The following is a 13514-nucleotide window of genomic DNA, read 5'->3' as shown; positions in this document are numbered from 1 at the left end:
AAAGCAAACGCACAGGCCCAGGGCGGGCGGTGGCAGTTAGTGTGGAAGTGTGACGGGGTGAGGCCGGTGCTGAACCCTGACATCCTCAAAGCCCATGAACGCCAGGCTGAGGAATCTGCTTAATGAGATTCTGCCACACGAGACGCCCTGACAGCCTATGCTGGGCCTGCAAGCGAGCACGTGAGCTCCTCACGCTGGGGCCCCAGCCCCATTTCCCCTGCAGGACCCTTTCCTGCGCAGAGAAACGCCTTCAACGGGCTCTGTCCCCAGTTCTCCCCCGGGTCTGCTAGGACAGAGGCTACTGTGGCCAGGCCCTTGCCCGAGGGCATTCCTGTGTGTGTTTCCGGAAGTGGCCACAGGAAGCCCTTTCAGAGCTGGGCACTGAGGCAGCAGGCGCCCAGGAGAGAAGTGGCCCAGCCAGGCTCATAGCACCATTTCCTGGCTAATCATCCACCCCACCCCCAATCAGGGCCACTCCTCATTGAAAGGGGTGTACATGGGCTTCAGTGCATGTGTGTAGCCTTTATGCAGCAGGTCACCTGTGACACGAGAGTGGGGGAGAGGTGCCAGCTCTGGCGTCTCTAACAGTCTCTAACAATGGTGGAGTTTCCGAGTCACTTTTGTGCCCAAATGGAAAACTGTTGCTTCCACCCCTGCCTGACCCACAAAAGCCCCCTATCATCGTCCCCCCTGCCCCTGCCTTATCTGGGGGATGCTTGGGGTCAAGTCATCAACATCAGGTGGGACCCATCCTCCTCCTCTGTCCACTGCAGCCCCACCCCCGCACAGCCTCCCTCAGCACAACACCAAGTCCCCACGACAAACTACATGAACTTTGCATGTCAAAGATCTTTTCCATTTAATTAAAAAAAACCCAAACAATTAATGTCACAAAGGGGCTCCAGAAATACATGCTTTTGAATTTCAGCCATGAAGAGGACCAAAGGAGACGCTGCATCTGCAAATATGGCTGCTTTCCATAGATAGGTCTGTGCAGCAGAGAGAAGGCCAGCTCCTCCGCCAGTGTGAGCACAGGTGGCCCGCCGGGCAAGCGCTGTGGGGACGGTGTCTTTGGTTGGCCGGAGCTTTGTCCAGAGCTGGCTGGAAGGTGGCCTGGCAGGAAAAGGGACTCTTCCTGCAGCCCCCTCTAAACAGAGGCAGGGCGAACAGGAGGCATTTAAGCTTTGCTAGCCTTCTGCTGCCTCTGAGGCTGCAGGACGCGCCATTTAAACCTGATACAAAGTGGGTTCATGACTTGAACTTGGATCTCACAGCAGCCCAGTGACACCGCGGCAGCCATGATGGGATGTGGGCAGGGGACACACGGCTGGACACGGCTTCCAGACACCCCTGTGTTGTGTAGATCCACATAGAGATACACTAAGACCCTTTTTGCCAAATAAGAGTAAATAATTATACCAATATAAACAGGGCCTTTGACCCCTTCATTTTATTAAAATGGCACGTAAATATTAAAACAGCATACTGATCACTTTATACTTCTGCTGGCCCCCAGGTGAGCTGTTGGGGAGCGGCTAGTGGGCTCCCTCGGAAGGCTGCAGACTCATGCATTGAGCAACTCGTGTTCCTTATCAGTCTTCCCAACAGCGTCAGGATTTGATAATGGGTCAAGGTCAGCGAAGAGGCTGAACCAGGCGGTCAGGTCCGAGGCAGCCTTAGCAGGATCTGGGGAGAGAAGAGGCAACATCAGCAAACCCACCTTCCAAATGCCCACGGCTGCCACCCTGGATGTGGGCAGGCCCAGGGTCAGCTTGAAAAGGGAGGATGTTCCATCAGACAGATCTCGTCACACTCTGTCTCTAGCAATCGGCAGGGAATTCCACGTTCCCCCGCTCCCCCGGTTGGCTGGTTGGTTAACATTTCCGAACCGCGGCCTGAAGCTCAGTGAAGGACGAGCTTGTAGGCGAACCAACCCCCGCCTGCACCCCAACCCGGCTGATGGCCGCAGCCCACGGAGTCACTCAAAACCTCAGGCCCTGCCGCTTCACCACAACCAGGAAATAGCACAGTTATTTCAGAAATCAGACTGAATGGCTGAGGAAGCAAGGGGCTTTCCAGTGTCTGCAGAAGGAATCTTTTCAAATCTGCTGGGTCAGCAGAAGGATTACAGCCACTCTCTTCACTCCGGGAAGCAAGAGGCCCAAAGGGGTGGGCGCCCAGGCCTGGCTTCTCCTCTGCTCTCAGGGTCCCTGCTTTCTCCCACTCTCTCCTGTCAAAGGGAGGAGGCCCCTGACGTGCCCTCCCTTCTCCCAGGGTGCTCACAATCCCCCCACTCCTCAGCGGCACTGGCACACTCCCTCCTACTGCCCTTCCACCCAAACACCTGCCCCGGCGTCCTGAATACCACCATGATAGAGCCGAAGTATTTTCCAGATGAGGAGAACATTTTCAAAAGACAGCCTCATGCAAGTGATTTTTAAATAAGATGGGGGCTCTTTTCTGATATAAATCATTCCACATGAGAATCTAAGTTCATTGGCTTGGATGACCTGTGCTTTTTCCTGCTCCAGCAGGTGGGCGTGTCAGAAGCATGAAGAAAATGTCTCTCTGATGGGTTATTCTTTTCGTTGAGAGCAGCTAGGAATGTGCTTGCCACCTGGCTGAAAAAAGTCTCAAAAAATACCGGTAGGACAAGTTGCTAAAAGTGGTTAGTGATGGGATAGAAGCAATGGCATTCTATCAACATAAAACAGGGTCTTTGATCCTTTCACTGAAATGGCACTGAAATGCTAAGATAGTGTAGCGATCACTTTTTTTTCAAAGTCTCTTGTAGATATATAACTTTGTAATGAGATAATTAAGGTGCCTATTGTAGAGAGAAAAGTACTGATAGCAAGACTAGTTTGTAATATGCAAGTTATTACTGCATAACAGTAATTGAATTCCATGTGCAGTTAGCCCTCAAAACACTGGGTTTAACTTGATATGATTATCTCAGACTTGAGAGAGCTCAATAGAGCTTGGCTGAGGGACAATGGTGGGGGGGGGGAGGCTGCTTAAAAAAAGGGAGTAACTTGTCTTTCTTTTGCCGTGTAAGAGGTCACACAAGGAAACCGTATGGGGCAAGACTGACGTAGGTGGATTAATCTATCTCTAGTGTTGATAGAGAATATCAAGATATTTTAAAGATATCTCCAGTGAAAATATGCTACATGCTCATTCCCCTTCCTCTTAATCTCCGCAAAGTTCTTACAAGGTCCTCAATGTGATCATGGCCTTGCCCTGAGGAGCCGGGTGATTGTACTTGATTATACTTTGGGGTAACCCCTCAGACTCCCCAGGCTGCCACTGTGGGGGGGCAAAACCAGGTGTAACTTATTTGCAGAACACTTAACGTCATGGAAACACTTTTTGATGATAATGGAATAGACACTCCCTTTAATTTCCTGTGGTCAACAAAGGGAAGGTGGGTGATGACCAAAGGAACAGAGAGAGCAGCAAATATAGATGTGCTCTTCAGTTGAGCTCTCCAGTTCTCTCCTGGGTGGAGGGGGGAGCCCTGCTTGAAAAGACCTCTTTTGACAACTGAGAAATCTGACCCTTTCTGAGGAGCATGAATTTAATGCCCTATTTGGTGGTGGCAAGGGTATTTTCTGCTAAAGATAGCAAACCTCAGTGGTCTTTCCTTCCTCGATATTTCTACCCAGTCTTGGGGACCACCCAATCACATGGTGACAGATATTTGATTCATCCACATTAGGTACAATTTGATAAAGGGAATTATGAAGTAGGACATTAAGCCAGAAAAGAAGTCAGAATGTAATTTCTAGGATTATGCAAAGCTCTCCATCTCATAGCCCTCCTTTGAGCACTAGATGCTCAAATAGCAATTAGCAAAGAGAGACAGAAAATAAGTTAGGCCACTGGAAAGGAAGGCAGTTGTCATTCCACGGGGATAAAACATCATATTACCTTTCGCTGCAGGGCTGTTGTCATTGGGAGTGCTTGTCTTTGGTGCTGGCCATGGAGTAGGAGGAGGATTGACATTGCTCTCTGACCAGCCTAATATTTAAAACCAAAGCACGTTAGAGCTAGTGAAGAGCAGTCACGCTGACACACCAGTTGCCAGGCATATATGTGGTTCTCAACCACGGTGGCCTCCAAAGGAAAGAGGAAGGTATGACAAGACCCTTCCCTCATACTAGAATACATTTGAGGGGACAGAAGATATGCATAATCAGACCCAATTCAAAAATACGAAAAACGAACGAAAAGATTGGATTTTGCAAAGCAAACCAGAAATGGCTAAGGCAAAAGCATTTTTGCTTTTTAGCTTGATGCCCATTTTTCTTCTCAAGCATCATCATTTCATGAGCATTCCAAAGATTATCAATAATGCGCCAAGGAAATCAGGTGCCTTGTTTTTCTGTCACAAATGGGGGAAGCTAAAAAAACCCCAAATATCATTAAAAGCAGCAAGAGAACTAGTAAACTGCACATCTTCTCAACTTCCAATATGATCCAGTCCATTTATTGTCTACGCTGCTAATTTAAATTGGGAGATTTAATTAATGCAGATAAATAAATGACAGTCCAGTCCAAATATAAGAAGGGGAAAGAAAGTCCTCCTTAACTTTATGCCATACTCTTACAATGGCATTTGCCTTGTACACCCACTCAGTACTCTGTAACGCCCTCATGCCCCGCCTTCCCTGAATGATTAAGAGGCGTTCAGCACTCCTGGTTTAAGGGAAGCCAGCCCAGTTCACCACAGCATGTCTCGTATTTAATTTAGAACTTTACCATTTGCTTCATTGCACCTCTGCTTTAATTCTCTTTGTGCAAGTCCTGTCTTCTCAATGAGACAAGGAATTTTTTCATCAATCTGCTCCAAAATACTTAACACAGCACAGGTAGATATTGCTGATGAAGTCTACGGTTGATTCTCACTGTAAAACGTAGACCATCAGACGATATATCACTCACTGTTGGTACCATTATGCTTAAAGAAAAGATTTTGTATCTGATAAGCCCCTCAAGAAAGATCATGTTTGGATGGCAGAGTTAAGACGACGCAGGGAAACCAACTTCCAGAGCAAGAACGCCACTTGGTATATGCACAAAAATTACAGGATTTTTGTTCACCCTGCCACTCTGAGATTTGTACTGTCCAGTGGACTTAGTTATAGAGTCATACTGTATTTATTAGTTTGTGTTTTTGTCTCATCTCCTAGAATCATGAGGCCCTTGAAGCTGGGGACCATATATTATTCATTTTTATATCCTTTAGTGCACTACCTGGTACACGATGGGCATGCAAATATATGGCTATTTAATTAACAAACTAGTAAAGTGCTCTTTTAAACTGTGAGAAATACACTTATGAAGGATTGTTTTAAGAGATGGCAAAGCAGTACCTGGCACACAGTTAATACTATATGATACTCACCGGTTGAATTACTTTATTTTAGGCAAGTGGCACACAGACTTATTTATGAAGACTAACCACTGAGTAATGAAACAGGCGGCCTGTGACCTATTTACTGGGTCTAAAACAATGGCAAACTATTAAGGGATCTAAAAGGCATTGTTATTCATTGGAAATGTATTTGAACATACAGGTAAAATAATTCAGAAACAATCAAAACCACCAGATTTTGAGGGAGCCATCTGGGATGATGGAAATGTTGTAACACTGCATTGTGGTGATGGTCGTGCAACATAAAGTTGCAAGAAATCCTTGAACCCTTCTCTTACAATGGGTGAATTTTCATGGTATAGAAAATATACTTCAATAGAGCAATTTTTAAAAATGACCAGTATTTGGTGTAATCCAAGAATAGTATAACCTCCATGGTTCTTAGAAAACTGGCCCATGACCATTTTCCTTCTAGACCCAAATCACATAAAACAGTGGTAAATGTAGAAAGTTAAAATTGTGGTTTCCATGTGTGCCATATAACGCCAATCATAGGAAAACCTGCGAAGGATCGAATCTAACTGGGCAACTGTCACCCTATTCCCTGCAATCCTGCCCTGACACCAAGTGTCCTCAAGACCCACCTGTGCTTGGTAGAGCCTGTGCCACCTTTGCACTAACCCCTGTGGCCTGGCCTCAGTCTCTTAGAGCAGTCTCTTAGGTTCTCAAAGTATTGCACCCTCACCAGCAACACAGGCATCACCTCTGCGCTGGTTAGAAATGCAAGTTCATGGGCCAATGCTGAACTAGTGAATCAAAATCCCTGGGGGTGGCCCAGAAACTTTTAACAAACGCTCAGTGATTGTTATGCAAATGAAAGTTTGGAAAGCACTGCCTTATATGCTCTCCCGGGTCACCATTCTGGTTGGAACCCCAGGAGATCTTTCAGGCTAGAGCCAGGACGAGGAGAGAGGCCCTCCTAGGAAACAGAGGGGCCCACGTCAGGACCCCACCTCCCCAGGTAGCTGAGTCCAAATCCTGCAGCTTTACGCTTTCAATCCTGTTGTGCTCTCTGAGTTCATGGAGGCCCGCCCTTCCAGAGAGAACCTGAACTGACTCGGAGAAGAGCCAGGTGAGGGGTATAGAGACCAGCCAGCCCCTCCCTGATCCATCTACGCTATCTGATACAGTGGGAATGCAACAAGATAGTTCTTCCCATTTCAAAAATATGCACAACATTCATTTTCAAAAACGGTTGCAGAGAATACTGGAAAAGAGGCAGATTCAAAGCATTGTATGAAACGGAACATATTCTTAAAAGGAGGTAGGAATCAATCTACACGTCAAAACAGAGCTCACCTCCCATTATGCAATGTGCATGTGCGTGAAAAGTTATAAATAAATGTCTGTATATCAAGTCATATTTTAAAAACACCAGAAATACAAATCATATTTTCGAGCATGATTTAAAGGATGACAATGACAGATTCCTTTATAGAGAAAACGATAAATGCCTAATTGAATTCTTTTGTAACTATGGTTTTTCACCTAAACACTCATGAACCATACAAGCAACAGCTAGAATCCATAGCTTTGGGGGGCTTCTCTGCAGCAGGGGACAAGAAATAGGATGAGCCCGAAGACACTACCTCTTTGGGAGCTAAGACGGTGGGGACAGGATATACACCATCATTTCTTTCCCCGTGGTGTGAAGCAGAAACAACAGCCAGTGTGCTATGTCACACTCTTTCCTCAGAACAGTTATCAAGCATCAGTCTAACTATTCGACTACGTGTGCCTGAAGGGGTAAAATAGTATGGCTGTGACACTATATATATTTTTTAAAGCAAATTCTAAGCTCAGCTGCAATTTTAACCTCACTCATATCACTCTGGAAATTATTTAGGGGAAGGGTGCAATGAGGGTAATTATGGGTGAAATGGCAAGCCAGATTTCGAATGCCTTGGCTTCTGTCAGGAAAAAATGCTATTTAAAGAGAACTTAGTGTTGCTAATATTCCCATAATTGCCATCAACTGTTCTTTAGTTGGTGTTAGTTGGCTGAGGCGTTTTCACATGAAGGTGTGGCTAGAAAGATGTCAGCCCATCTCAGAGGAATTCTGTCAGGAGAGGGGTGGTGAAGAGTGAGACCCCGGGGCACAGAGCCCGGTGCTCGAAATGACTCTCCGAGCTCTCAGGATCCTTTGATATGTCAAATGTGCTACCCATTTGCAGGAAACACATATAAAATTTTATTAGAGCAACCCTACCCCCTTTACTTACATAAAGGAAAATATAAATCAGCCAGAAATAACACCGGCTGGCCGGAGCAGCAAGCGAAGCCAAATACCACCGCCCAGAGTAGCGCTTTGCTGGGAGTGTGGTTCACCAGCCGGGAGAGCGAGCCGGGGCTGAGCCGGCGACTGCAGCCTGGGGACCTCTCAGGTGGGGTTGGCCGTGACAGGGAAGGTGGGAACCCCACAGCCACCATGGCCAAGCGCTCTCCTGCCAACCACATTCCCCTCAGCCCGTTTCCATACCCACAAGGCCTCACTCAGAAGTTGTAAGGGTAAACTGGGATCCTGTAGGTGAAACCGGTAGCAGAGAGGCTAGACAGCAGGGCTTCAATGAATCTCAGCTGAATCTGCTTTCCGTATAGCTCAGCAGATGTCAGGACTAACCCCTGCGGGCATCATCCTCAGGGAATCACATTGTCGGATTGTTTTCTTTTAATTTGGTATCATTTGTCAGTTGCTCTCTCCCTCCCTTGCATCTGTCCATCCAACAAGTACTTTTTGAACATCTACCGTATTCCAGGCACTGAGCTATGTTCTGGAAATATGATGGTGAGCAACACAAATATGGGTCCTGTTTCCATGACAACCTAGAGCGCAAGAAAATGAAATCAATTTTACAAGAAGGCAAGAGCAATGATTAAGTACGGGGTGTCATGGAGGGGGGGACTCAGGGAAGGCTCCCTGGACGCAAGGACATTGATGATGCAGGGTGAGAAGTCAGCCTCATGGGTGTGTAGGTGAGGGGCATGCTCTAAGGAGAGGGGCGAGCACGTGCCGAGGCCCCATGGTGCCCCCGCAGAACAACGTCATTAAGGCATGCTAAGCAAAGGTGTGGGAGGTGTGGGCAGCTCAGAGGCCAGGTCAGGTCCTAAAGGACCTTGAAAACCAAGCTGAGGAGTTTAGACCTTACTCAAATGGTGGATAAACTGCAACAAGTTAGCAAGTCATGAGGCCTTTCTGGGGTTCCTTGATCCCATCACCTATAAAATGAGGGTGTTGTAGATCACAGTTCCTCCTATACGCTAAATCCTGCAGATCTCCAGGACCTGCTTTGCAAATGCTCCTCAGCAGGCACAGAAAGCGCTGCTTCTGCGATGGAACTAACAGTCCCGTGGCCTTGCGCTGAGAGTACCTGTTCTGCGTGCAAACTCTAAGTACGCCCCACAGCCTTTTCCTTCACGTGGTTCCTTGAGTACTGGGTACTGGGAGTGCCAGTGACCCGGAGCCAGGCCAGGCCAGGGATGGCAAGAGGTGAGCTCCGGTGGAGGAAAGGCGATTCTGAGATAACCCGAAGCCTGTCGTTCGTTACATTGGCCTTAAATGGAAACCCACCCAGATGGCAAAAGCATGTTAGAACTTGGTAAGACAAAAGGCTATCCTGAAGGGAACAGAAGGCTGTGTGTTTTCGAGAATCTGGAACAAGACTCCTAACTTTGCTTTGCAGAATCCCAAATTAAAAGATGTCCTGGTGCATTTATTCTGAGCAGCTGGTAATCTTTCCAGTAACAGTGTCTACTTCTAAGTTAAATTTTGGATACTGGTGGAGAATCGAGGAGACTGTTGACTGTGAGGCCCCGGCCTCGCCTGTCTCCCGCTCGCCTTCTCACGCTGAGAGGCCTCGGAGGGCGCACGTTTCTCATCACAGTGTGACGCAGGGAACCCCAGCCCCTATCATGCTGGTAACTTCAGAAACTCTTAGAAATCCCAGCTAAAATTAACTTCTTCCAATTTTCAGCACAACTTGATCCTCTGTGTAGTCCTTTGTTTTGGCCTCCTAGAGCTTACAGTCGGAGGGGAGGAGGATGCAACTCTTCCCTTCCTACACCCCCTCCTCTCCATTCCCCAGAGGGCTGTGGGCAGAATGAGGAGGAGGAAGGCAAAGGAGAATTTGGGGACATGAGGAGGAGGAGGCAGAGGGGATGCAGAGGGGGCTCCGTCCCAGCCCCTCCCAGGGAGGCTCGGCATGAATATGTGGACAGTTGGGGCTCGTGACTATGATTTCCTAGGACAATCTCCATTCACGTTCTCTATTCTGTAACATCATTCAACCTTTGTGAGGACAGGGACTGACTCCCGCACCCACAGTCCTCCTCTATGATGCCCTGGGTGTCCACGTCCCTGTGTGTCACCAGGATGCCTGGCCACACTGGTCATTACAAGTCCTGCTCCTTTGGCAGCTTCCAAGGAGAGGCCTGCAGGGCCCTGCTGGGGAATCAATCACTTTTGCTACCAGAGACGTTGACCCGAGAGGCCACAGGAGGTGACGGTGAAAGGCAGGGATTACTGAGTCAGGCTGCCCAGGTTCAAAATCCACTGAGCCCCCTACCAGGGGTGTGACGCTGGGCACCTCGCTTAGCTGCTCAGTTCCTCAGTTTCCTGGAGAGGATGACAGTAGCTGCTCTGACAGAGCAGAGCGCCCGTCCTTCATTGGTACCACGCGTTTTGAAGGCTCCCTGAGTTGGGGGCGGCACCAGGGCTGGAACCTTGGCTGCACCTGCCGGGAATCCGTAGGAGTGGTAGGAGCTGAATGGCAAGATAACGCCTTTAACACTGACCTTGATAGAACCCCGGCAGAAGAAAGGAAACTTTTAGCAGCCAGAATGATCCTTTTAAATAGTAAATCTGATCGTGTCACTCCTTGGCTCAAGATGCTGTGATGGTTCCAAGTCTCACTTGGGCTGAAAAAAGGCCTATATTCTCTTGACAGCTGTGAGGCCCCACGTGGCCTCGCCTTGGCGACCTCTGAGAGCCTGTCTCCCTTGCTCAGTCAGCTCCAACCACAGTGTCCTTCCCGCAGACCTTCGACCACACCAGGCGTGTCCTCACTTGAGGGCACTGCTGCAGATTATCCCTCCACCCCCCCCACCCCCGCAATACCCACATGGCTGCTTCTCGTCTCCTGCAAATCTCTGCTCAGATCTCATCTTCCCAGTCAGAACCCAATTCAGTTCTGCAGCCTGACCTCCCCGACCAGCCCTCAACAGTCCCTATCCCCAGCTCTACTGTTTCCTGTTCTCCCTAGCATTTTGCTTATTTATTATGCTTATTGCTCATTGTCTGTCTCCTCCCCACTAACATGTGAGTTCCAGGACTGCAGAGAGCCTTGTCTGTTCTGTCCTCAGACAGATTCCCAGCACCTGGCACCCAGAGGGACCCCATAAATATTTGTTGAATGAATGACTTGCCAAAGTGCTAGTTGGATGGCAACCTCAAATACGACTTTGTTTGCCTCCCTCTGTAGTACCTCTTGCTCTTTCCACAGTGTGAGCTTGCGCCTCCCTCTCACTGTCAGACCACCCCCCTCCTTAGACCCCCGTGATGTGGTGCCTTTCCCTTGCACTTGGGGCAAGGCTGACGTGCAGTTCCCCAAGGCCGCTGCCTCCCTCAGTGCTCTCAGGCGTAGTTCCGGTGCCCCAACTGTGGGCCCTGAGCTGAGCTCTGCTCGCTTTGCCTGCTCAGGAAGAGGGCGTGGAGCTCTGAGCCCCTGGCTGTCTGTCGGCCTGTGTGGGCTGTCACAGCGGCCGACACTCAGCCACCCAGCTACGTGGGAACACGGTGGCTCTCGTGTTTCCAAGGCTGGGGGTCTGAGTGGGGCTCGTTCTGCAACATGGCTGGAGAGTCTTCAGCAGCCCCAAGCTACGGGCTGAGGATCCCGGGCTCTGCCTTCTGACTCTCACAGCGTGTCGGCACCTCCGCCACAGGTGGGCGGTGAAACCCGGGTCAGTTGGCAGCACCGCTCACCCGAGCGCCCGTGAAGGAGACGGTGAAACCAGGGCTGAAACTCAGGGTGGAGAGGCATGTTGGGATTGCATTTCTCCCTGCTATCTTTAACCCCGTTACAGCAAGTAAACGAGGTGGCTACAAAACAGGACCCACAAAGGAAGATAAAAGGAGGCATGTGTTTCATAAAAAAGAGGGGAAGACTTTTTTTGTCTTGCCCACCAACTCCTGCGTCCATGATCTCATCTCCAAAGACCTGCGGTTTTAATAGCCCATAATTACTTAATTATCCTAGCTCTGCTGTTTGTTCTCAGCTTTAAGTGCTACGTAAACATGTTGTTTATTAAGGAGATAGCCTAAATTCGGAGAAGAACTAAAGTAGTTTGATAATTTCTTAATAGTGATTCTCGTCTTACAATTAAAGTCACACGAAAGGAGAAAAAAGTGTTGAAATACTAGAAAATGGTTTCCTTCCTGAGGTCTGCGTGTTTAGAAACTCAAAATTTGAAATTCCAACCTGAGTTTTCATTTTTGCACTGTCAACCAATGTGCTTCCCAGGCCAGCCAAGCTCAGACAGCACGTGGCCCGCTGGCTAGACTTGGGTGCGCTGAGCACTTACTGACGTTGCAGACCCCTTGTGATCAGCGTGGAAGCTCTGTTTTCGCCGTGGCTGGGGAGGCCCTGCTTGGCTGCTGTGTTTTGGGCAGAACAGGAAGAGCTGAGCTGGGGGGATCCTTAGGGCAGGGTAGGTCAGGACAGAAAGAGAGCAAGAGCCAGTGCAAAATGGCACTTAGTGTGACAAAAGAGTGAAGACTGTCGGCCAGGACCCAGGAAGACAGTGTGTTTACGGGAATGTGGCAAACTCAGGGTGGTGGCCAGGCAGGGGTGGCCAAGACAGTAGGGTCATGACCACAAAGGCAATTTGGTCCTCAGATATGCCACAAAAAACCTAAAGTCAAAGCAAGACAACACATTATAGAACCACCCCTTTAACCTTTTATTAATAGGAAATGTTAACATAGGGAGAAAATCATGAAAAGGAATATATCTTAAACCCTGTGACATAATTCATACACAATCAAAAGCACCAGATTTTGAGGTCATTGGATTATAAGACAAAAATACAGAAAACATAAAAAAGACAAAGAAGGAAGAAATATGCTTTTGGATTAAAATTAAAAAAAAAGAATAATGAACAAAAACCCCATTTCCATGCCCACAGTACATACCTTGTAGCGAGGCCTGTAGGTCTTTCATGTTTTGGTCTAAAAGCTGCGAAGGAAGGAAGCCTGAGCCCGCCTGGGGCTTGGGGTCCGGCTCTCCCAGGGCCACTGTTGGCGCTGGTTCCTTCAGCTGGCCGTCTCCAAACACGGCGGCCCACTCTTTGCTGAACTCGCCCTCTTCCAGCGAGGACGCGTTGAAGATCTCACTCAACAGCAGCAGGTCATCTTTGTCACCTTCGGGTTCCAGGGTCCCTGCCGCTGGGCCCAGGCAAGCTGATTGAAGTGATGGAGCACAAAACATCAGCACCGAGGGCTCAAGCCCTCGGGAATAAATGCTATGGGGGCTGGGGTGGGACAGATGGGGCGATGGCTAGATTTAAGAAAAAGTTAATCAAAATATAAATTCATCCCATAATCTGGAGAGATCTGAGAGTTAAATTTCTACTCCCAAGCTCCTTCCTCCCTTTTCCTCCAAAGCAAGTCCAGTTTCTGAGCATCAAACTCTAGGGCTTTGGCTTTTCCTTAAAATAAAAGCAAATTTCCCCAAACATTTCTCAGACATACAACAAAGCCAGGAGTGAAGGCATGTTGGAGATCTTAGTTCCTTGCTTGTGTAGCTCCCTGAATCTTTCCATGCAGGTCCTCAACACACACTGCCTGGGCCAGAACAGCAAGGGGCCACGTGGCAGCCTGTCCTGCCAGGCAGGATGGGGAGAGAACCCTCCCCACACCCTGGACCAGGCAAGGGAGGAGAGAGGAGGGTGTGGAGAAGCCCGATGGTCTGCCAGAGGGCAGCAGTGAGAGAATGACAGGGAAAGAGGACAAATCAAGGAATGGCACCAGGGGTGACCTTCCTAGACCTGGGGTACAGCTCTGGAGGGTTGAAATGAGCAC

General features: G+C 48.7%; 1 protein-coding gene across 17 annotated transcripts in view; it reads right to left on the bottom strand.

Annotated features, from left to right (window-relative positions):
- Window positions 1-834: 834 nt before the first annotated feature.
- The window catches only part of ICA1 (islet cell autoantigen 1), a 143151-nt gene continuing 130471 nt past the window's right edge, over window positions 835-13514 (bottom strand). For 13 of the 17 annotated variants that reach the window (XR_011231798.1, XR_011231799.1, XM_069462575.1 and 10 more), the window contains 2 exons: window positions 12627-12893; window positions 835-1686 (listed from right to left, as the gene is read on the bottom strand). Coding sequence is in view for 15 of the 17 variants with exons in the window: in XM_069462575.1 (XP_069318676.1) it covers window positions 1565-1686; window positions 12627-12893 (389 nt within the window). In the remaining 2 variants the exon portion in view is untranslated. The remainder of the gene's footprint in view (window positions 1687-12626; window positions 12894-13514) is intronic. The other 4 variants (XM_069462581.1, XM_069462580.1, XM_069462586.1 and 1 more) reach the window with 2 other exon arrangements.

The sequence above is a fragment of the Eulemur rufifrons genome, chromosome 29 (assembly GCF_041146395.1).
Source record: "Eulemur rufifrons isolate Redbay chromosome 29, OSU_ERuf_1, whole genome shotgun sequence".
In the NCBI taxonomy this organism is placed as follows: Eukaryota; Metazoa; Chordata; class Mammalia; order Primates; family Lemuridae; genus Eulemur; species Eulemur rufifrons.
This window is presented reverse-complemented; position numbering and strand designations above follow the sequence as displayed.